This window comes from Cornus florida, unplaced genomic scaffold (genome assembly GCF_030987335.1).
Source record: "Cornus florida cultivar Cherokee Brave unplaced genomic scaffold, ASM3098733v1 CherokeeBrave_3.0.0_Hap2_Chr04, whole genome shotgun sequence".
Taxonomy (NCBI): domain Eukaryota; kingdom Viridiplantae; phylum Streptophyta; class Magnoliopsida; order Cornales; family Cornaceae; genus Cornus; species Cornus florida.
Genome location: NW_026775574.1, coordinates 16,736,421 through 16,761,357, shown reverse-complemented (window position 1 = coordinate 16,761,357; position 24,937 = coordinate 16,736,421). Strand labels below are relative to the sequence as shown.

Sequence of the window (24,937 nt, the reverse complement as noted above, 5' to 3'; positions counted from 1 at the left end):
CATCAAGCTGAGATTACATCAAACATTCCTTAAATTCTGTCATATAAACATTCCACCTCTATGAACCACCAAACTTCTCACAAATGCATTATCATTATTTTGTAATATCTTAACTATCCTTTATACCATAAATAACTTGTTAATTTTTTATTAAGTCAAGTACAAAACACTCCTTCGCTATATAAAAATTGTGCAAAAAACACACTTAGTAAAAAAAAAAAAGTGCATATAACTCCCTATATTATATATCTTTTGAGCAAATTGCCCCTACTGAATTATTCTATTGAAAAATAAGTCATTTTTAAAATAAAAAAATCCAAAAGTACCCTTTTTGTGTAATAATAACGTCCCTATCAATTTTGTATGTATTTAAAATAGAGAATGAGTTTGTTTAGATGTACTTGAAGATCTATTCATTGAAATGTTTCTCTCTAATTTTTTTTTTTTTCTCTCTAAAATATCTTTATGTTGCCTTTAGCAACCTTTTACCAAAAAGACATTTTTTTTATTTTTTATAATACTATGTTTCATTTGGTTTGTCAAGTGAGATTCTGAAATCTATACATCATTTTTTATTTTTTAGAATATTATTTATTAATATAATATCTCTCTCTCTAAATTTTTTTTTACTCTCTCTAAAATTTGTCCATTGATAGTACCTCTTTCTAAAATGGAGCACCTGGAATCAGCAAACCCCAAAAAATTTCATAGTATCTCGCTCCAAAAAATCAACAACCTAATTCCAATCTCTTCAAAAAGATCAAGAGAAAAATTAAGAACAAGTTACAAATTTTTGGTATAAATAGATAGAAATTATATATATATATATATATATATATATATATATATATATATATAATAATAATAATAAATAAATAAATAAATAAATAAATAAATAAAATAAAATAAAAGATATATGAAAAATAGAGAAAAAATTAGATAAAAAAATATTACTTATTGTATTCAGAGGAGGCAGTGTCAAAGCAATATTAGAAAGTTTTGATCAATTCTATAAGTATTTTCATTTGTGAGGACCCGTTTATTTTTTATCTACAAATTTCTGCACTTGCATATTCCTTCTTCAAATTTTAATTTTGTGCACTAATACAATATACCATTCCTTACTAGTTAAGCAGTGCACTAATACAACATACAATTCCTTACTAGTTAAGCATTGTTGTCTTAGTCTTTTATAAATAGTTGGGTTTATTTATGGCTATGAAATAAAAGATATGGTTGGTGTGTGCCGAATAAAATTGAGATGGAAGAGAGATATATCGAAGAGAGATAGGTTTCTGACAAATTTAAACCCTAAGTTAACTAAGTTACCCTTATTAAACCATTTTATAAAATATATAAAAATAAATAATTTGGTAAAATGATCGAAAATAACACTATTGGAGGATGGCCTTTTCGTGCCAAAAACACCCCTAAAGTTTTAATATAGTGCAAATAGATCTATCTAACAAATTAAACCCTAAGTTGACTAAATTACCCTTACAGAATCATTTTATAAAATATATTAAAAAACAAATAATTTTATAAAATGACTGAAAATGACACTATTGGAGGACGCAGGCAATGGACAAATAAAGATAAAAATATAAAATAAAAGTATAAAAGAAAAGTAAAGATAAAAATAGAAAATAAAAAACAAAAATAGAGTGCAAACTAAAGAAAACAAAATTTTTCCAAACTCCGAAAACCAATGCACACTAATATTGTGAATTTTTTTTTTTTTTTTTTAACAGTGTTGGTATGAAAAATAATAATAATAAAGAAAAAAAAAATAGTAGGAAAGAGTAAACTGGAATCTCAAAAAATTAAAATCCTTGCTCTACAAATTCTCAAATTAAAAATATATATATATATATATATTAAGAGATATACATAGAGAAAAAAGTTGCAAAAAAAAAAAAAAAAAAAAGAAGTAATGTGCATATAACACCTCTATACTACGAGATTAGTAGTATATATACTCCTTTGGGCATTTTCAGAAGAGTAAAATGGTAAAACGGGTATTACATCACTAATTTTTATACTTCAGGAAATCTTGATTTGTGATTTTATCTTGAATTAGGTGATTGCTTATTTGTTAGCTCATTTGGTTGCTTTTGTGTTTTAAAAGTGAATTTGTTTAATATAGAAAAGAGAAAAAAATAAAATAGTAAAACTTACTATAATAGTATCCAAACCCTTGTACAACTTTAACTTCAATTCAATTATGCCTGTATATCTTGTTTAGGAAAATTTTTCTATTGAATCTTTAAATAATCAAAACTAGAAGTTACAATTTTTTTCCATGAATGATCTCTTTCTCGTGAATAAGAATCTCCCTTCTATCAAATCGTCAAATAATTAAAAGTAAAAACTACAATTTTTACCATGAATAAATGGCATCTTTCTCATCATTAAGAACCCTAATTTATATAATTCACTTAAAAAATTTTATAATTGTATTTTGATTTAGTATTTTCTTATTAAAGTTAAATTTGAAAGAGATGCCCATCAGACAGAGAGTAATTGAAAAATATATTTTTTTCAATTACTCTCTCTATATATTTACTTATACATATAGTAAAAATTTATTAGTAGAAAAAAGAAAATCAATTCGTTTAGTTTACTAAAATAAGAAACACAAATACATAAAAGAATAAAGTATAATTTGTATTAAAATAGAGAACATTAATATCTTTTTAGTTATCGGCACATCAAATTCAAGATCTAATCTCAATTTTTAATTCGAGATGTGTAGCACTGCTCATATTATAATTAGATCGAAGATGTTGTAAAAAGAGTAATGTTATACAAGTATTGGATGTATGATGAATAGGGGAATATTTGTCATTTTAAAATAATTTTTTATATTAAAATAATGTTATTATATTAATGATAAAAGCGTAATTTCATATGAAAAATAATAATTGTTATACAGTAACTGAATGCAAGTGTATGTTTTTCTACCAAACTAGGCTATCGTGTTAGTCTTTGAAAAAGAGGTAAAAGAAAATTTTATTCATATATATCGGAAATGAGAATGCTAAGATGGATAGTTGATGTGACAAGAAGAAATAGATCACGAATGCAAGTGTAAGAGAAAAATTAAGTGTAGTAATTATCAATGAAAAAATAAGAGATGATATACTTAAATGGTTTTGGTACATACATTGAAGAGTCGAAGACCTATAGATACATTGATGAAGTTCAATTTTCCTAGAAGGTAATAAACGGAGAGGATGACCAAAAACCTAAGACAGAGGATTCATTCATATAGAAATAAGGCAAAAATGATGACGATAATGACTGACAACGATAACGAGACCATCACACTCAATTTAGGTATACTTAAACGATGTAAGTGTAATTAATCCAAAATTATAATCATGGGATTGAGAAACTTTTTTTATATGCTTTTTTAAAATTTTTAAAAAATCAAATAAATTATTTAAGAAATCTTTTAATCAATAGTTAATAAAGTGAATTTTGTCACAATAAAACTGACTTAATAGTCTTACTATTTATGACTTGTATTAAATACAACGTGACAACCAAACCAACAAAAATATCAAAAAGATTGATAAACAATGTTAAACATAGGAAAAAACATGGGTTGTTACTTCTAATCTACTAAATTGAGGTTCCTTTTGTTTTGATATAAAATATTTTTTAGAAAATATATATATTTTTTTATTTTCTAGTATTTGGTTGTCGTAAAATATTTACGAAAGAAAAATATATTAAAATTTTACAAAAATAATTTATCCAAAGGACTCGACCTCAACCTCAACCCAGAAGGTACAAATAAAAAAAATATTTTACCTCAAAAAAAAATATATATATATATATATATATTTTACGTCTACGGAGCCTAACTGTAGATGAAATAATTATAAACATTTATTTCTTCATAAATTTGGACCTCCATTGATTATGGTAGCTTCTGCACTAAGCATTTGAAACCAGAAAAGCAAAATGCATACTTCTCAAATGCAACGAGAACTGGCTCACTTTGACAAAGTAATAGGAACTTGTAATAGGAACTTGTAGCCCGTAATAATCTATCGTGATAATCACTCTTGCATGAAATTTGTGTCAAATAATTACGAAAAAAAAAAATTTGTGTCAAAAAATTAGAAATTGAAAAAAATAATAATAATAATAGATTAAAATTTTAGTGGGTAATAAAACATGATAATTCGAAGATGAACAGCGTACATAAAGCAAAAAATCACTGGTGAAATCAAACCTGTTTCATGCGAGACAGCATTCCACATATATAGGAACGTTCAAAAACGAGGACTTAATGATAATTTCAATTTAGATTTGACTAGTGAAAAAATTTCCCCTGGTTTCACAACTCAAGTATCCAGGCCACCAAATACACCTCCCCCCAATCTTTCCTCTGCAGCCATACATTGTAATTTCACATCCTAACTTCATTAATAGTTTAGACAATGGCGGCATACCGTATGATCTACTCCCAATAAATACAAATAATAAATAATTTTTTTACACCGGAGACCTCTGAAGTCTCATTCTCACCCCTCCGGTGAAACCTTAAAAAGATACGTGTATCACTGAAGAGCATTACCGAAGGGAGCTGAGACCAAGGAAGTAAACCAACGGGTTCGAATACAAGCACAGAGGGCATTTGGCTCCTTGCCTACTCTCTCCCCAACCAGGAAAAATGAATGTGGTTGGATATCTCTCTTACAGAAACTCTATCAAGATCTACCGATTCTTGTAACTATATACTTCCCTTTCTCAAGATCATAGATGGTCTTCAACTGCGGTTTCCTCCACTTTGATACAGTCCATGCGGTGAACGTCAATATAATTAGAATACCAAAAAGAACAAGCAGTGTTGACGAGTCATTTCTAATAATGTTGGGAATCCAGTTGGGGTGCTCTATGTCCAAGTCACTTGTGCTCTGTAAGATGAAAGCTCCCAATGCCCAATCGAGTGGGATATCACCCACTTGATTAACAAATCCAATCCTGCTCAACAAAAATTCCAATCAATGCCTGCACACAAACATACATACCATATATATATATATATATATATAGAGAGAGAGAGAGAGAGAGAGAGAGAGAGAGAGAGAGAGCATACAAGCCCTTGGCCTTGGCTCTATGACAAGAGGAGCGCACACAGAAAGTTCAATCAAAATCTATTCGAGGACCATAGTTTGCATGAGTGGTGGAAAGAGCAATACCTTTCATCATCCAATGCAATTCCAAGACTATCATGAAGTAGGGCCACAATATATGCCGAAGAGAAGCAATACTGTAACAAAACTTCATCATCGAGTGAATGATATTTCATTTTCAACTTAGACCAGTCCTCTTCACAAAAATGTTGTCCAGCACTCATCACATCAGAAATAAATGCCGTTGGGGCCAACCCAAAGAACTATAAGAAGCAACGGAAAAATAAAAATAAAATAAAAGGAACGTCAAAAAACCATACAACAGAATTTTTTTATGGTGGCAAATGGAAATACATGTATCAGAAGAGCATCAAATTTTCCCCAAACATAAGGAAGCATGGAACGAACAGTCATCTCATACAAAAATATATAAAAGGAAAAAAGAAAAAGGAAACAGAGAAAGAACCTTTGATGTATAGAAAAAGTTTTCCGTCGCCAAAAACTTCCCCCGAAGCTTGGGTATGAATGTTGATCCTATGTAGCAGTGCTGATAGGAGCATTTTTCTGCATCTCATATGTAAAGGATCATCATTCAATACTTCCAACAAGAAATGAAGTCCAACTTCCTGATTGATGCAAAAAAATGAACAAACTTTCTAACTGAATATGTATACCTTTTCCTTTCTGCAACAGCGTTAATGCAGCAGATCTGCACTCCGAGAAGTTACCCTTAGGATGCAAAGCAGATGGATATCCCTTCTTTTCAGCCAAAGAATCAGGAGAGAGATTCCATGACTTCGTATCATCTGAATATCCTTTAGGAGTACAAGGATCTATCCTCTGAAGAGATTCAGCAGCTGCATTAATATGATAAACACAATAAAGTATTTCTGGCTGTGAATGTGATAACATGTAATTTGCAAATTAATGTATCATTCCTAAGGGAGTGCCAAAAACCACACAGAAAAATTCTTAAAATTGCTGATAAAGATCTACATACGGTCTTCATAGATTTTTAAAAAAATATATGACAGAGTGCGAAAAGATATAATTTGGTTGGTCTTACAAAGAAAACAAATTCCTATAAAAATAATAAAGATTATTCATAATATGTATGTAAACAAAAACTAGAGTCTGCACTACATATGGCGAGATTAATGATTTTCTATAAATGTGTGACTGCAACAAAGGATAACACTAGGTCTGTATTTATTCACAATAATTTTAAATAAAATCACAAAAGACTTAAAAGGAGACATTCAATGGGGCATGTTGTTTGCCTATGACATGGTACTTCCCGGAAAACCCCAAAAACATTTTTTTTATAAATATAATAAATAATTCATTTCTCTAAATTTTGGCTAAACACTTTTAAAAAAAAATTAACAATAAAATTGGAAATGTGGAGAAACAGATTAGAATCACAAGGCTTAAAAATTAGTAAGACTAAAACTGAATACATATGGAATGTAAATTTAGTAGGAATCCGGATGTTGATAATATAGATCACGCTTTAAAATCAAAGGATTATTCAAAGCGACCATTTTCAATAGTTAAGGACAAAAATACAAAAGGATGGTGAAACATATGGTGAAGTAAGCTAACGCCATTTATGCGATAAAAGAATAACAAATAAATTAAAAGAAAATATTTATAATGTTTTAGGCCACCTAATTTATATGATGCAAAAAAATGGACTCTAAAAAAGAGGACAAGGCCAAATTCGTGCAAATAAAAAAATGAGTATCTTAAGCTGGAAGGTAAGGGTGACTAAAAGAGATAAAGAGTTACTAATCAAAAAGTAAGGGAGAAATTATGTGTGACACTTGTTAGATTTAAAATAAGATAAAGTAGACTTGGGGGGTATAAACATCATATACAAAGATGACACCAATAGATGCACGGATAAAAAGAGGAAGACAAATTTCTATAGAAGGTACGAGACAGACAGGGTAACAAGAATTAACATGGAAATTTACATTAGTTCTTAGGAATTGAATTTATGGTTCATTTTGTAAATTTACTGTAATAGAAAACTCAGGAATAGCTGATGAAGACAAATGAATTCCATAAAAATATGAAACAGGCTAACAGCACAAATAAATTCTTATAATTTTGTGAAGCTTCTGGACAACCTAAAATTCACTGAAAATTTAAATTATATATAGAATATAGATAGACTGAAACCCTAATTTGTGGAGATTTATAAAAATCATTTTAAGTTTGTCAGATGTTCTGTCAGAAGCAGATGGGGGATAATTTAAAACTAATTTGAAGAACCAAGCAAAGTCCAAACTGAAAGGATAAATATGATTAAGAAGCTGATTAAGTCTGATTTCTGGTAACGTAAGGTTTGTTTGCTTGTAAGTAGACCTGAAGTAGATAATTTCAAAAATTGGACAGTTAGGTCAGTTGTGTCTACTAATTTTCGGTGCCCAAAAACAAAATTTTATAATACCTAATAATTAGGAAATGCAAAAAGCTATTTTTCTTACGCTTCTAAACGAAGTTACTTTCTGCGAAAAAAGTTCCACAAAATACAAAATTTTGGTTTAATAGCAGGTGTTTGAGATGATTAAGATCCGAAATTAACAAACTAATGTTAACAACAACAACAATAATGATAGTAATCTTGAGTCTTAGAAAATTATCTCTGGGTTTTGGGTGTGATATTGAACATCCTATTTTGACAAACAATGAGATTTTATGGCCCAAATCAATCTAAAGGAAGATTTATAAAACAAAAAAGCCATATGTACCAACCAGTCTCTTATAAACATTTGTATGCAACTGTGGAAGGTGAAATTCACACCAAATGCGTTACAACATGTGGCGAGCACGTAGACGACATGCCCAGTAAGTAATAAGGATTCATTTAATAGCAAATGACAAAGCATCATAAGGGCTAAGAGCGATGAGAGGGAATAACTGTATCAGGGGAACGACCACCCGAACTCCACCAGTTGACATGGGGGTTGGTAGAGGGAAGCTCATGGATCTGTATGCCCAAGAGCAGAGAAAAAAAGTGTCATCTTAGGAACTTTTTCAACAAGGTCAGACTGTCAGTTAAGTGATTTAAGTTCTAGGAAAGACGGGGAATCCACAAATGTCCCAAAATTATGAACTGTATAAATACAAATGAAGGTAAGAGAACCAATCACTTACCCAATTTTAGGCCTCTTGAACATGCATTTTAGCATACAAGTACGTGACATTCTATAGCCTTCCAAGACATAATTAAATGTACTGAATCAATACTAAAAGAAAAGTATATCCACTTACCCAACTCTCCACCTTTCGTAACAAGTGATTCCCGTAATAAGTCATATGCAACATTCTGCAAAAGCAATTTATAAATTCCTAAATCTTAAAGCGAAGGCAAATTAATAACATACTTCCCATCATACACAAGAATTTGCATAGTGTTCTGCAAAAACACAATATATCTAACATTTATGTTACCAAAAACATGGGTGACATATAGGCCATTGCTTGCTCTAGGCCATTATTTGAAAAAAAATGATCAGACGGTTAAAAGTGCGAACAGGGGTTTGAGTCTTATGGAATGGTTTATGCTGAAAGTTTAAGTCCAAATCCAAGCCATCCCTCCGAGCAAAAAACATTGCCATTGCCTTTTCTTATAAATAATGGAGTAAATATCAGAGATATCCATAGTTTGGAGCATATTTCAATCAGCAATTTATAAAACTAGAATAAATAAACTTATCAGGGAGAAAAAAGATGGATTACATTTTCTAGCATGTGCTAAAAGAGTGACAAATTTTGATGGAACTTCAATATGTCCTTTACGTTTTAAGCCTTTTCAAAATTTTAACAACCTTGAATCATTTATCTAAAATTCCACTTCTTATGGTAATTCAGTCTTATCGTGACGACAATTGGAATCAATGCCAAAGTGGATAACCTTCATGTACAAGTTGAGGTTATCATGTCTTTATTCTGAGTTCGTGAAGAGTCCTCTTAGTGTCAGCGACTCAGTGTGCGGATGGACTGCAGACTAATAAAAAAAGAAGAAGAAAGAAACTGCAATAAATTAAAAGAAGGGTTAAAATCATAAAACCCCTTGTCTACTTTCAAAATCATGCATAAAACCCCCACTAAAATTAAATAGGTCCATGAACTAACAAAATTGATCAAATTACCCCAAACCACGACCGACCCGTTAAATAGGTTGTGAAATGTCAAATTTAACCTTACTATTTAAAATTAAATTTAAAATGTTGATAATTATTATTTTAAGATTACAAACATACCACTCAAGTAAGTCAGTCTTCTTCCTCTTCAAGCCTCTCTCTCAGACCCATGTGCACCTCTCTCTCTCTCTCTAATAAAACCAGATCCATGTGTACCTCTCTCTCTAATAAAACCAGACCCATGTGCCACAACTTAGCTTGAATTTCTTTATATTTAAGTACTTCAAGTCTTCTACTCGCTCTTCATGATACTAGAAAAACATTATTTTTTCACGTGTTATTGGTATTGCTTGGAGTGCTTGAATTCTGATAAAGATATTTTTGGTTTTGTGCCTGGTAAGCGTTTCATTGGAAGCGTGTTGGATGGGTCTCGTCAGTACTCCAGTCCAGTTCAATGAAATTTCTACCAACACTAATTCGTCTCCAAATTCCGGCGAGTATAACCAGAAAACCTCCAATCCCGATCCAAATCGGGTATCATCCACCTCAACGACCAACTCATTAGCTGCTTCGTCTCCTCCTCCAAGCGGTCCCGATCTTTCTCTCTCACCATCTTCTTCGATGCCATCCAACTCCACAACAACCACGAGCTCCGTTCCTATTTTCCCTCCTTGCCCCCTCACATCCGCCTCGTCAGTCCCGATCCCGCAATCTCAAGGAAGATTGCTCCAGATGGACACCGGAGACTTCTCTTGACTTGCCGATCATGTGTCCATGGCTGAATTCATCGAATCCAAAACCAAGCTTACCATCGGCCCCATTCATCTCCCATCAATCGTTTCCAGGAAACAAATGGTGTTTGTGATTGTGGCATTGTTGATTTGGTTGCCTTTTGTGGCGAAAAAAGTGCTTGCTGGAGAGACCCTTTTGTATGATTCTAAGATTTGGCTTTTGGTTTGGTTGTTCAACTTTGGTGGGTGTGGTTTTTGGATTACACATACCCACAAGACCCAAATGGGTGTATGGGTTTGGTTTGGTTGTTCAACTTTGGTGGGTGTGGTTTTTGGATTACACATACCCACAAGATCCAAATGGGCGTATGGGTTTGGTTTGGTTGCTTTGTTAAGGCTATGGTGGGTGTGGTGTTTGGATTGCACATACCCACAAGCCACAAGACCCAATTTTCATGATCGGCAAACACACACGCATATATATACATATATTATGTGTATTTGAGGAAATCAGTTGGTAGAGAGAAGAAGAAGAAAACACACTTAAGGGTATTTTCGAAATTTTGAAATAATTATTAGTTTTTAATTTAATATTAAATTATAAGGTCAATTTTGTCTTTTCACAACCCATTTAACTGGTTAGATACAGGGGTAATATGATCAATTTTGTTAGTTCATGGACCTATTTGATTTTAGTGGGGGTTTTATGCACGATTTTAAAAGTAGAGGGGAGTTTTGTGGTTTTAACCCTTAAAAAAAATATGTAAAAATCAGGGACATCTTGGTTAGATGAAAAGGCCAACAATAACAGCAGTGTACTTTGTGAAATCCATTACTGCAACAAAGTATTTGCAGCATTCATAAACAAACATGTTATTGCCACCAAGTGAACACAAAACATTTGGAAAAAATGCTTACCTGACCGAAATGAAGCAAGCTGTGACTGTAGAGGTTGTAAGTAATATTCCCAAATTTAACAATATAAGAAAATTCAGGAGGCACTGGCTCGCTTGAAACAAAGGTCACCTGAAATAGAAGTATTCAAATCATTCAAGTTGAGAATCACATACCGCTCTTTCAACAATCCATGCATAAATGTTTTGCTCATTTTAAAAAATATTGAAATGGGAGAGGATAAAATTGTTTATTTGCTGGGGGTGTCATATTGCTCCTGTCAACATACAGGAGTTAACTATTCAACTGGTTCCCAAGGTGAAAGCACTAACCTGCCTAACAGATAAATTAGGCATTTAAAAACAATCCAATATCTTGACATGATATATATTTACTTTAGGGCTGAAGTAGTGCAAAAATATATATCTTTTGATAAGTAATAGAGATATAGATATATATATATATATATATGATCCCAGCTAAATACATATTACTCTTATCCATGTCAATATCACATGTAACTTGAACAACATTCTGCATATGTAATTCAGGGAAAAGGAAACTAAACCTGAGCAGATGCCCCACCAAGTTCAATAATTCCAGTTGTTTGCTGTGGATCCTCTCCAAGAGTGCCAAGGGCATAATTTGCAACAATCCAAGCATAAATGCCTTCATCAGAACCTAAACACGAACAAAAGTTAAAAAATAAATACATAAATATTACCATTAACCTGGAGAAAAAACCAAACTACTATTTAAGAACCTATCAAGAGAAATGTATATATATAATATAACACAAAAGCCACACCAAACCGCACCAAACTTCATGATTAAGTTGAGAGTAAATAAATAGGCAAACCATCATGTGATTCATACCTGTAATAACTGAAGCCCAATCATCACGAAATTTAAACCCGGATGACCTTAGAACCCGCCTGCACGACCCCAAAATCCGTTCCTGCACACCCAAGTCCAGCATCCTCATCCCCGCGGTCGCCATGAGCCTAATCACAGTATCTCCCCAATACTCCTTCGGAATCCTCTTCTTCGCGAACTCCAACAGCTCGGCCAATGACCCGCCCGCCCCTTCGGGATCCTCCGCGTAGGAGGATAACCCTGGGTTGACTCGCATTGAAACCAACCCATCCTTCCCAAAATCAAAATCCGGAACCTTATCCCTAATCACATACTCAAACACATGAATTCGACTCCCCGTGCTTCCACCGTCGATCACAATCCCAAATTTCCGCTTCACAGAGTTCCGATGACCGGTGGAGGCCACAAACAGGTAACAGAACAATGCAAGGGCTAATGCGAAGAATGCAAATAGTACAATGTTCGATCTGGTAAAGGCGGTGGCGTTTTTAGGGTTTCGAGAGAAGAGATTGGATCGATGGGGCAAATTTGATCGGAATTGAAGCTTGATCGAGTCCATGTTGTGGTTGTGGTTGGAGTTATGATTGACTGCACGAGCATTCGGTCGTCGCATCAATATGTAGAGATCTGAGAGGAGATGATGAGAGGGAGACGTAGCGAACCATACGACAGATGTTGATGAATGACCAATGAACGAGTGTGGATTTGAGGATTCTTTGATGAATGAGTGTGGATTTGAGGATTCTTTGTTTTAGGGTTTGTGAAAATTGATTCAAATTGGTTTTAGGGCTTCGATCGAAGGGGAGAGGGCTAATCGTCGGAGGCCTCGCCCTCTCTCTCTTCTCTCTCTCTAACACTGTGTTGTTAAATGGTTGAAAACACCGGGAGTTGAAAGGTTTGTGCTTTTTTGGGCGTGCCGGTTGTGCATGGCCGGTCCGGTCTGAATCTAGGAGTAACGCGAATTAATGTAGTCCGAAAACGTGTCGTTTTTGGTCGTCATTTATCAATTGGATTTTTGCCGAATCTAAAGCATAGACCGCAGTGGTGTCGGATACCAATCCGCATTCAATTATTCAATATGTTACGAATTTGTGTTTTTTTTTTTTTTTTTAAATAATTAAACATTTATTTCCGTTTTTTCTTAAAATTAAACATTTATTTCCGATTTAAATTACCTAAATAATATAGACATCTTAAAAAGAACAAACTTGCCTAATTATTTCTACTTACCGCTGACGTGGTCCAATCATAAATGAACAAATAATTGGTAATTACAAAATCAAGAAAGTAAGAAATAAGTATTATAAAATTTTTTTTAGAATAAATTGAGTCTCTATGATTTCCTTTTTTATCACCTTCCAAATTTTGTAATTATGCATTTTGTCCTATAGGTTCGTTCGTGAAGGCTCGTGGTTCGAGTCAATAAGCGAGGAAGCCCTTCTCGCTCAAGCTCAAGCATTAACTTTTCTAATTAGAGACCGACATCTTGGGGCTAACATGGGAGATTCGTTGACCGAACTGTTTCACGACATTCTAAACCCAGCTCACATACCACTTTAATGGGCAAACAGCCCAACCCTTAGAACATACTACAGCCCTAAGTGGCGAAGAGTTGACATCGAGGTGCCAAACCTTCCCGTCGATATGAGCTCTTGGGGAAGATCAGCCTGTTATCCCTAAAGTAACTTTTATCCGTTGAGCGACGGCCCTTCCACTTAGCACCGTCGAATCACTAAGCACTATTTGTGCATTTGTGATTGGATCACAACCGTAGAAATAACATACTCATCACTAAGTAGACAAGTCTTTTCCTTTTAAAAATAACACTATTTTTGTTGTCATGTTTACAAATGTGTTAAATGACTATTATACACATCCTATTTTTATTAGTTCAACATATGAACAAAATAACATTTTAAATTTTTCTAAGGTTGTGTTCCGCGGCATGGAATTGAAGTTTTGGAATTGAATTTGCGGAATTGAAGAAAAATAACTCACAAAATTTAACTAAAATTTTCTCTAATGCTACCAATTTCAATTGTAAAGCTATAATTTCATGCGACCGAACACGAGTATTATATATTTTTAAAAAAATTTGAACGTGATATTAATGAACAAGAGTGTCAGAAATAGTGCTATATTTAAAATTAAAGAAAGGTTATTATTATTTAGACAATTGGTGTAATAATAATTATTATTACTATTTTTTTATGAAACAAGTGATGTTATTTAAGTGGCTGCTTTGTTCCGCTGTTAGAGCAGCCACACCAACCTCTCCAAATTTTTGCTCTCCAAAAATGTCATTTCAGTTTTTTCAAGAGTCACATCAGCAATTCCCAAAGTCACGTCAGCAGCTTTGGCTCTCCAGAAACAGACGCTCTATCAGGCTCTCTGGATTTTCGCTCTTCCAAAAAAAATTAAAAATTATTTTTGAACTTTTTCCTAACAGCTATAAGTGCGCAAGAGTTGGGTATTTATAAAAGATAAATGATTTTTTTTAAGTTTTTAAAAAAATAAAAAAAAAAGTTTAAAAAATCAATTTTTTAAAAAAAATTATAACAGTTAAGGCAATGTTTCTCTCAGTCAAACATAGTCTTAACGGACATAAGCGCACGTTGTGCATAACTTAAAAAAATAAAGCAAAAAAAATAAAAAATAAAAACAGTCAATTTTTAGGGAAAAAAACAACAAAAAAATAAATAAATAGGCTTTTTAATTTACTTTTGGCTTAAATTAATTTTTTTTTTAGGACAAACAGTGCCTAAACAGTATATTTTTTTATTCAATGAAATTTATTTTTTTATTTAAAAAAAAAAAAGAGCTCAAAATAATTCATTCTTGAGTTTTTTTTTTCCCAAAAACCCATTTTTGCCTTCAGGACTTAGTGCCAGAGTGAAAAAAAAAAAAAAAAAAAAAACAAAAAAAACAAAAAGTTGTTTCAACCAAAACGGACAGTTTTGCCAAAAATAAATTCTGCGATGAGGCTCGGGCTTGCGGTTTTGGCAAGCTGATCAGTTAGCCCTTGTGGGCCCGTCTTATTTCCCCTAGTCTGTTGCACTACATTTTAGCCTCCAAATTGCCAAAAATGAGTTTTGGCTGGGGCCGTGCAGGTGCTCTTAGATAATGTTGAAAATTTACATAAAGTCTTCATTGTTAGACAATTATGTATGACATTTTTTCTATTATATTAAGGAAAAGAATTTTCATTTCTTTTATTAACAAAACTGTATATTTGCATCCACTTCGAATATGGTCTAGCGGTTTATTCGTTGGACTTTGAAATTTAGTAAACCCAAGGTCTGGGGTTCGAGTCCCGCTGAGTGTTCTTTGTGACTAGCTTCCACTGTCTTTACAATCCTTATAATGACTTATATGGATTTAACAATTACTCACCCATGAACATGAACAAGAAATTTATACAGGAACAGAGTGGGTCAGGCTTGTCTGAAAGATGATGAAGAACTCGAATCCATGCTTGAAATGTAGGGTTGGTTTCTTGGAGCTCCGTTTGGTGTAACCAGTACAGTACATACTTTCATATAAAAAATTGTGAAAGAAATTTATTCATACCAAGAATGGTGAGCATTCATATAATTGTTATGTATTTTTAGCAGGGGTAATTGTAAGAAACACTTCTTAATACTTTTATTCCCTATTTAAAAAATAGGTAAAAAACACTTCAATTTTTTTTAATTTATGCGCAAACACCCCTTAATTAATATAATGTCCATTTTACCTCTTTACTTTTTCAAAAACACCCCTGAAGGTTGGGAATTTATTGTTAGGTCTATGATGGAGGAACGGCTGGTTGCGGTGCGCCGGAGATGATGGAGCAATGAAACTGCGACTGATCAGCGGGAATGATTGTCGGGCGCATGGCGGAGTGTTGGAGCGTTTTAACAGACAATTTGGATGAAGAGGACCAGAGGTGCGGGTTGAGGAGGCCGGAGTGTAACTGGCGCGTGAAATTGAACAGAGGTTTGAGACCGGTGAGGCGGCAGAGGACAGCGGCGCGTCACAGGCAGTGGTGGCGGCAGAGGACAGCAGAGTGCTCTGTACAGCACGTGCTGGCCCGTTATTTGCCGTCATTTGGGAACAGAGCTCTGAACCGAAAGTGCTCTGTATGTGGATGACCATGAGGCTTTGCCGATGGGTCTTGATGTGCCGGTGATGAACTGGGTGGGTCTTCTTTTTATGCAATATGTTTAAATCTTTCAGAATAATGATGTTTACACAAGTGATTTTTGGTACAGACTTGGCACAAGCCATCTCCCACTTGAAAGGGACAACCAAATGCTCTATCCCTTTGGTTGTGTTTGGTCACATGCATAAAGAGCTGGCATGTGGAAATGGACTTCGAAAAATGATTGTGATTGGGGCTGACAAGACTATATACCTAAATGGGCTATTGTTCCCAGAGTTAGAAGGTTGGGTGGTGAAGATGAAACCAATTGCAAAAGTTGCACGAAGAACGAAAGCCCAATTTTCACACCCAAGGCAGAAGGCACAGTGCGAGCCTTCACTTTAGTAGAGATTGTGGATGGAAAATTGGACGACGATCTTGTTGATGCCAAGGTCGTGGAGGGAGAAGTGGAGGTTGCGGACGGTCGGAAAGAGCTGTCGGAGAGGTCTGTGTTCACAAGGTGATAGCTTTTGGAGCTTGTGGCCGGGGAAGAAGAAGAAGAAAAATGAGGGAAGATGATTTTTTTAGCTACCCTTTCTAGTAATTTCATAAAATATTAATTTTTATACATATTATTAAATGTGTTTCTAAGAATATTTTAGTCTAATTTTTATAAATAGGACCTATTTACGCAAATATCATAATTGAAGAGTATTTTTTTTATACGAAAGGCTATAAATATAAGGATGTTTTTTTTTGCACTCGACCCATTTTTAGTAATCACCTTTTTACACTTACCTTTTTCAGAAAAGCATCAAGGTTGAAACCTCTGGGCCGTGGGCTTAGGCCTTGAATTCTGACTGATCCGACTTATCAATGCCTAACGAGCCGACATAAGACCCAAATTCTTTGATCTGGGCTGGTCATTTCATGATCCTGCCTATATATGGGCTGGAGATCAAGTAGACTCAGGCCTGCCACTTTCAACGATTATGATTGTACCTAATTTAGCTGTAAACACCAATCTCACCCAACCTCACACTGACAATCACTTTCTGTACCTGTAAACTGATTGGCTCACAGACACATTCAAAGCTCTACAATGGCAATCCCAGCTCCACCAATCAGCTCACTCTCTTTCCCCAAACTCAACACAGACACCCCAAAAACACACACCACACACTCACCTTACCCACTCTCTCTCCTACCCAAATGCACCTCGCTCAAAGAACTCAAGCAAATCCAAGCCCATGCCATTAAATCCCACCTCCAAAATGGGTTCATCCTCATAAAGCTCATCAATTTTTGCACTTTGAACCCCACAGCCTCATTCATGGATCATGCCCGCCACTTGTTCGATCAAATTCCCCACCCAGATATTTTACTCTTCAACCACATGGCCCGTGGCTATGCCCGAACCAGCACCCCAATTCAGGCCGTGGCACTCTTCAGCCAAATTCGGTGTTTCAGCCTCGTGCCTGATGATTATACCTTCCCGTCTCTCCTCAAGGCGTGCGCTGCCTCTGAAGCTTTAGAGGAAGGCAAGCAATTGCATTGCCTTGCTATTAAACAGAGTCAGAGCGACAACATATATGTATATCCTACTCTTATAAGCATGTACACTGGGTGCAGTGACATGGATTCAGCTCGTCGGGTGTTTGATAGGATATTGGAACCCTGTGTTGTAACTTATAACTCGATAATAACTGGTTATGCTCGGTGTAGTCAGCCGAATGAGGCCTTGTCATTGTTCCGAGAACTGCAAGCAAGTGATCTCAAGCCTACTGATGTTACAATGCTTTCCATTATTTCCTCTTGCGCTTTGTTAGGAGCATTGGACTTGGGGAAGTGGATACATGATTATGTTAGGCAAAATGGGTTTGATCAGTATGTTAAGGTGAACACTGCACTCATAGATATGTATGCCAAGTGTGGGAGTTTGGATGATGCAGTTTCAGTTTTTGAGTGCATGGCTTTTAGAGATACGCCGGCATGGTCAGCGATGATTATGGCTTATGCGATTCACGGACATGGCCACAAAGCCATATCTATGTTTGAAGAAATGAGAAGGGCTCGAGTTCAACCCGATGAAATTACAATTTTGGGATATTTATATGCATGCAGTCATGCCGGGTTAGTAGAGGAAGGTTGCAGGTGTTTCTATAGTATGAGAAATATATATGGGATTATTCCTAGGATGAAGCACTATGGGTGTATGGTGGATATGTTAGGTCGAGCAGGGCGCTTAGTTGATGCTTATCATTTCATAGAGGAACTACCAATTAAGCCCACAGCAATACTCTGGAGAACCTTGTTATCGGCATGTAGTAGCCATGGCAATTTAGAATTGGGGAATCGGGTTATGGAGCGAATTTTTGAACTAGATGATTCTCATGGTGGGGACTATGTGATCTTCTCGAACATGTGTGCAAGAGTGGGGAGATGGGAAGATGTGAATTACATCAGAAAACTGATGAAAACTAAAGGGGTGACAAAGGTACCTGGGTGCAGCTCGGTAGAGGTGAACAATGTAGTACATGAATTCTTCTCTGGTGATGGGACGCATATTGAGTACAGGAAGCTTCACCAGGCAGTTGATGATTTGTTTGAAAAATTGAAGTTGGGTGGATATGTTCCTGATACTTTTCTAGTATCTCATGCGGACATGAAAGATGTTGAGAAAGAAGCTACTCTAAGATATCATAGCGAGAAATTGGCCATTGCTTTTGGCCTCCTAAACACTCCTCCTGGAACAACAATTCGTGTTGTGAAAAACATACGAATCTGTGGGGACTGTCACTGTGCTGCTAAGCTCATATCAGCCATATTTAAAAGACAAATAATTCTCAGAGATGTACAACGGTTCCATCATTTCAGAGACGGGAACTGCTCTTGTGGGGATTACTGGTAGTTGAATTGATTGGAAACATAGTTAATTTTTATAACATGAAACAGGCGTACGTGTGCCCTCTAAAAGCAGGCATGTCAAGTGCAAGAAATAAGCACTGCAATTACATCCCTGGCATGTTAGTACCAGAAAGAGCAGATTCTTGTGAGTGAAGCATTGTCAAACCAAAATACCCAACAAGCATTCGCTCTCCCTGAAAAAGAGGTGCATATCTACTTTGTTACAACTTCATTCCCGTCACTAGCCTTGCTAAATTCTTACTACCTGATTGGAATTGAAGAGCACTTTTCTGCAGCTGCAGGTGTGTGGAGTTGTTTTACCTAGTCAACTGTGTACTGGACTGATAAGCGTGAGAACGTGGAGTTTTGAGTCTAGAGTAGAACATGACAATGATTAGAAATGGTAAAGTTAAGCACTGGATTTGCAAATATTTATGTGAAAACTGGAGTTTGGATGATTCAATTCATGCCCTTGTGGATGTAGTTGGCAGGGAAACAGAGGCATGGTTGTCAAATGCATGGGGATAAAAGCAAGAGTAAAAACCCTCAATTGTGGAATAAATTACTGTAAAAGACTATAGTTCATGGAGCTTTCATTGGCATGGTAGAGACTACAAAATGAACTCTTTCTCGCTCTCTCTCTCTCTCACACACACACAGGTTTCCTTTACTAAATGACATGAAGTTTCTTATAATATTGGAGGCAATCAGTCCTATTTGAAGTTTTTCTTGTATTTTATGCTGAGGAAACAGTATAGAATTAGTTGGGCATGCTATCTTTGATGTGCAAGGAACACATGCCTTTAAATTAGGTTTGTACATCTTGACAAATTATGTGTGAAAGTGTGTATGTTTTGAACCATCAAATCCTAACGCTAATTAAATACAGAACTTGTGGTCCACCAGAAGAAGTTGATGTAAGTATTAAAAGAAACAATATAATTGTAGCTTTCATACTGATAAACTCTTGTAGCATTATTCAGTTTTGGATCTTATATAGTCCTTACATGTGATGTACAAAAGTAAAAAATAGTAGTCAGAAAAGATTATGCTAATACCAATATGGAATATCCAATATTAATGATTGTGTATATCTCTTGAGCTAGTTGTTCACCTTCTCCATCATTTAAATTAGGTGAATAATGCCGGCCGGCCGTCCGTAACATCTCAATCATGTCCCTCCGTTTCACACACGAAGGATGTAATAGATTGACTAAAACCATTGATTTGTTGTGCTGCATATATAGTTTTTCTGTCCACATTGTTACAATTTTGCTTATAAATATAGCTCTAAACCCCACAGCATTATCATCACTTGAAAGAAATTCACACACACAAACACACAGATATGGTGTCCATCTCTTCATTGTTGATCAAGCTCTTGGTAATACAGAGCCTAATAGTTGTGTGCATTGCACAAGATTTTGATTTCTTCTACTTTGTTCAACAGGTTTATCTCTTTACCATTGCAATCATTTATAATTTGCATATATACATGAATCAATACATAATTATTTTCTAAATTTCTCTGGGTTTTCCTATACATGAACTTATTTTCTTCATTGATGATTGTGATACAGTGGCCAGGATCATACTGTGACACAAAGCAAAGTTGTTGCTATCCAAAGACAGGAAAGCCTGCAGCAGATTTCGGTATTCATGGACTTTGGCCCAATTATAATGACGGTTCTTACCCGTCAAACTGTGATCCAAACAGTCCTTATGATCAATCCAAGGTATGAACATCCTTAGCTTCATGGTTAAAGATCATCTTCATGAGGATGAATTTAGTTATATACATTGATGGACTGTGTTGGGGTCTTTCAAATGGCATTTCTAATCTCTTTAAGAAATTTCATGGAATTTAAAGCCATATATTTGTTATTGAAGTAGCCTACACTATGTCATATTTTTAATAGTCACATTTTAACAAAACATTATTTATCTCAAACCGGCCTTGGCAATGCCAGAAAGATATGCATATAAATTTTCCTATCCCTTTCAAACCAGCTTTGACGGCAAAACACTTTAATTTTCATGAGATCAATTATTATTATTATTTTTTCATAGGTAAGACAAACTTGCACACCTAATTTGTTGCAAAGAAGACTTTTAACCCTCAACCTTCTCTTTGACACTTATTCAAGTTTGAATCTTTTGTCATGGTATAGATTTCTGACTTGATTAGCAGAATGCAAACGGATTGGCCAACACTGGCTTGCCCAAGTGGCACTGGCTCTTCATTTTGGTCACACGAATGGGAAAAACATGGAACTTGCTCGGAGTCTGTCCTTAATCAACATGGATACTTCAAATCAACCCTGGACCTAAAGAATAAAATCGACCTACTCCAAATTCTTCAAGATGCAGGTAATCACTATTTTAAGCATCACTTTATGATCACTTAAAGAGCAATTTTGTTTAGATTTGATCACTAATATATATATATATATATATATATATGTATATTCAAATATTTATAGGGATTCAACCAGATGGGGGATTTTATAGCTTAAACAGCATAAAAAATGCTCTAAAAGGAGGAATTGGGCACACACCTGGAATAGAATGCAATGTAGATGCATCTGGTAACACCCAACTTTACCAGATATATATTTGTGTGGACACTTCTGGATCAAACATTATAGAGTGCCCAGTGCTACCTAATGGGAAGTGTACTTCAAATGTTGAGTTCCCTTCTTTCTAGAGACATGTATCATAGGACTAGAGGGATGTCTCTCCATCATTTGTTGATCAATAATGAGATTTTAATCCTCAGTGTCACATTTCAATTTACTTGTAGAAAGATAATTTCTTTGTAATGCAAAATATGACAAAGTGTGCAATATGGTAGAAGAGGTTATTTGGCTTCACCAAAAGACTTGTCAGATTCTAAACAATGTTTGACATCTATATCCCTTGGCAAGACTTTGTTGTAGTGGAACTAACAATGGGGCATTGTTTGTTTGGATGTAAAATATTTAAATATATATATATATATATATATATTATATTATATATTTTAATTTTTTATGTTTGGTTGTCGTAAAATATTGACGAGAAAAAAATATTAAAACTTAACAAAAATAACTTATTCATCATTTTTTGCAAAGTTACACCCCACCGGATGGACTCGACCTAGACTTTTACCAACATCGGGAAAACAACATATATACTAAAAAGAGAATTTTGTTTTAAGAAAAATATTTACAATCTGGATGTAAAAAAAAAAAAAAAACCAACTTTGCCCACGAAATTATTAAATGCTTTTATTGGCTTCATTCCAACACGTAAGTCCATAATATCCATGGACCCTAATCCTCTTTGGTAATGATTTCTCATTGTTCTTTGCAGTTGGTGAATTTTACCACTATTAATCCGATTGTTTGAGTGTTCGGTAAGCTATTTTACTCGCCCTACTCAATTGATTCGACATCAATCTCGACCTAAAGTTTTGTCAAATATTGAAAAATAAAAAATATATATATATTTAAAAAATATATATTTTTTCAAAAAAATATTTTACTTCAAAACAAACAAAAAAAAAAAGATAAATTTCTTTCACCGCGAACAGGGAACAGCAAATAGTTGCAGGGGAGGATTTTGACTTGGTTGGTAACTTGATATAGGTGCTTTCTTATCTGACTTGAACTTTGCTACTTGATCAAGAGCCCCATATATGGATAATGTATGCCGATTTTTGCTTTAGTGTTTCTAAGAAGTTTCTCATTAGTTCACACTACAAAGTCCAATTACTCACTAGTACTTATCGTTGTCAAATACATTTTCAAATCTTTTGGGCCAACCCAACACCCACAATCATGTTTGTCATTTTCCTTGAGGCTATGCCAATCAGCACAATATAAAGCAAGATCACCAGATTCACACTACATATTCTACCTTACGTGGACTTGGACTAGTGCTTCAATTGCAAATTTGTACATACACAGAATTTGTAATGTGAAACAATATGAAAAATAATATTTTATTGTATTGCATAGAATGAATTGTGTAAAATATGCAGGAGTCCACTGATTTATATAGGCTAGGACAAGGCTAGGTGAGTGTTGTCTTAACAAATCTATACATGGCAATTAAGGATAGGTGAGGCGGTTATACATAAGAAACCCTAATTACAATAGTATAATCTTACAGGTATAACACTCAAATTGAAGGATACCATAAATGCATAACTATTGCTGAAGTCTGTATGACTTGTTTAGATCGTCATAAGGCCAAACGGCCATGTTGATAGATTTATTGGCCTTATTTTTTGGCCAAATAACATTATTTAGGGCCTCAAAACAAGATTAAGAGGCATGCTGAATATTTTGGAATTTTTGTTCTTTGTCTAAATGAACTCGGATTGCGCTCAAATTTTTTATTTAATAATTTTATTTGATTAGGTATCTTTTTTTATTTTTTCAAAATTTTTAAAGAAATTTTATTTTTAGACTTATTTTCGAATATTAATTTATTTTCGAGATTAGGTTTTATTATGTTATAAGGTTTCGTGTTAAAGTTAATTTCTTTATAAATTAGGATTTTTTTCATTATAAATACATGTAATTCAGAGAGCAGAAACACATTCGATTATCAATGCAATATCAAATTTTCTCTTATGCTACGTTTGGTGTGCAAGAATGGAATGGAATGGAATGCCCATTCCAATCATTTATTTGTTTGGTATGCAACTTAAAGTGGGAATGGCCATTTCATTGGAATGAAAAATTCATTCCTGGAAATGAAAAATTCATTCCAAAACTAAACCTATGGAATGGCCATTCCATTCCCAAATAATTTATTTTAAAAAATTAACTTCCCAAAACACCCTCATATTCCAAGTCTAAAAACTACCATTACCTTCCACCACAATCATCTCCGCCTTTCACCACCACCACCACCACCACCACTGCCTTCCACCACCACTGACTTTCACCATCGCCCACCACTTTCTACCACCACCGCCGCCGTCGCCTTTCACCACCGCTACTGCCACCGTTTGCCGCAACCACCACCGTCGCCTTTCACCACCGCTACCGCCACCACCTTCCACCACCACCACTGCTACCGCCTTTCACTACCACCACTACCTTCCACTACCGCCATTGCCACCGCCCTACACCACTGCTGCCGCCTTCCAGCACCGCCACCGCCACCGCCACCGCCACCTTTCACCAGCACCGCCGCCGTCGCCTTCAACAACCATCAACGCCTTCCCCATCGCCTTCCACCATCACCATCGCCTTCTACCACCTTCCATCACCACCACCACCACCACCACCACCACCTTCCACCACCCACTACCGCCACCACCGCCTTCCATCACTGCCACCACCACATTTCACCATCGCCACCACCACCACCACCACCACCTTCCGCCACTACCTTTCGCCATCGCCCACTACCTTTCGCCACCGCCACCACTACCTTCCACCGCCACCACTACCTTCCACCACCACCACCGCCTTCCACCACCTTCCACCACCACCACCACCTTCCGCCACCGCCGCCACCACCACCTTTCGCCATCGCCCACCACCTTTCGCCACCACCTTTCACCACCGCCACCACCTTCCATCACCACCACCTTCCACCACCGCCTTCCACCACCACTATTTCCTTCCACCACAACCACCACACTACTGCCACCGCCTACCACCAACACCACTACAACTTTTCACCACCACTGCTGCCACCAATTTTCACCATTGCCACCACCACCGCCTTCCAACACCACCACCTACACTACTACCGCTTTCCACCATCCACCATCGCCACTGCCACCATTTATTTTAAAAAAATTATTAGAGAATATCATTTTGTTAATTTAATTTAATTTATTTCTTACTAAGAGGGATATTTTGGAGAATTCAATTAGAAATTTATTCCATTCTAAATTTTAAATTGGTTCAACCAAACACTAGAATAGTTATTATCATTCCATTCCTACACATTTCATATTTACAACCAAACAATAGAATGAGAATGGCCATTCCATTCCATTTCCATTCTCATTCCATTCCCACTTGCATTCTATTCCATTCCTACACACCAAACGTAGCATTAATTTATCTCTTAGTTTGTGATTCAAAGTAATCC

At 35.2% G+C, this 24,937-nt stretch overlaps 3 protein-coding genes across 3 annotated transcripts; 2 read left to right on the top strand and 1 right to left on the bottom strand.

The window, feature by feature from the left end:
* Window positions 1-4,300: 4,300 nt before the first annotated feature.
* Window positions 4,301-12,753, bottom strand: LOC132302875 (probable apyrase 6). Its single transcript, XM_059799864.1, has 8 exons — window positions 11,806-12,753; window positions 11,498-11,610; window positions 10,954-11,061; window positions 8,433-8,487; window positions 5,825-6,007; window positions 5,617-5,714; window positions 5,217-5,413; window positions 4,301-4,998 (listed from the first exon to the last, which is right to left on the bottom strand). The coding sequence occupies exons 1-8, from the start codon at window positions 12,416-12,418 to the stop codon at window positions 4,725-4,727; spliced, it is 1,641 nt and encodes a 546-aa protein (XP_059655847.1). The 5' UTR covers window positions 12,419-12,753; the 3' UTR covers window positions 4,301-4,724.
* A 4,200-nt stretch (window positions 12,754-16,953) lies between these two features.
* LOC132302873 (pentatricopeptide repeat-containing protein At2g02980, chloroplastic) lies at window positions 16,954-18,863 on the top strand. Its single transcript, XM_059799861.1, has one exon. The coding sequence runs from the start codon at window positions 17,031-17,033 to the stop codon at window positions 18,837-18,839; it is 1,809 nt and encodes a 602-aa protein (XP_059655844.1). The 5' UTR covers window positions 16,954-17,030; the 3' UTR covers window positions 18,840-18,863.
* Window positions 18,864-20,150: 1,287 nt separating this feature from the next.
* Window positions 20,151-21,868, top strand: LOC132302874 (extracellular ribonuclease LE-like). The gene is made up of 4 exons (XM_059799863.1): window positions 20,151-20,285; window positions 20,416-20,571; window positions 21,007-21,205; window positions 21,319-21,868. Exons 1-4 carry the CDS (start codon window positions 20,184-20,186, stop codon window positions 21,540-21,542), a joined length of 681 nt encoding a protein of 226 aa, XP_059655846.1. The 5' UTR covers window positions 20,151-20,183; the 3' UTR covers window positions 21,543-21,868.
* The last annotated feature ends 3,069 nt before the right edge of the window (window positions 21,869-24,937 follow it).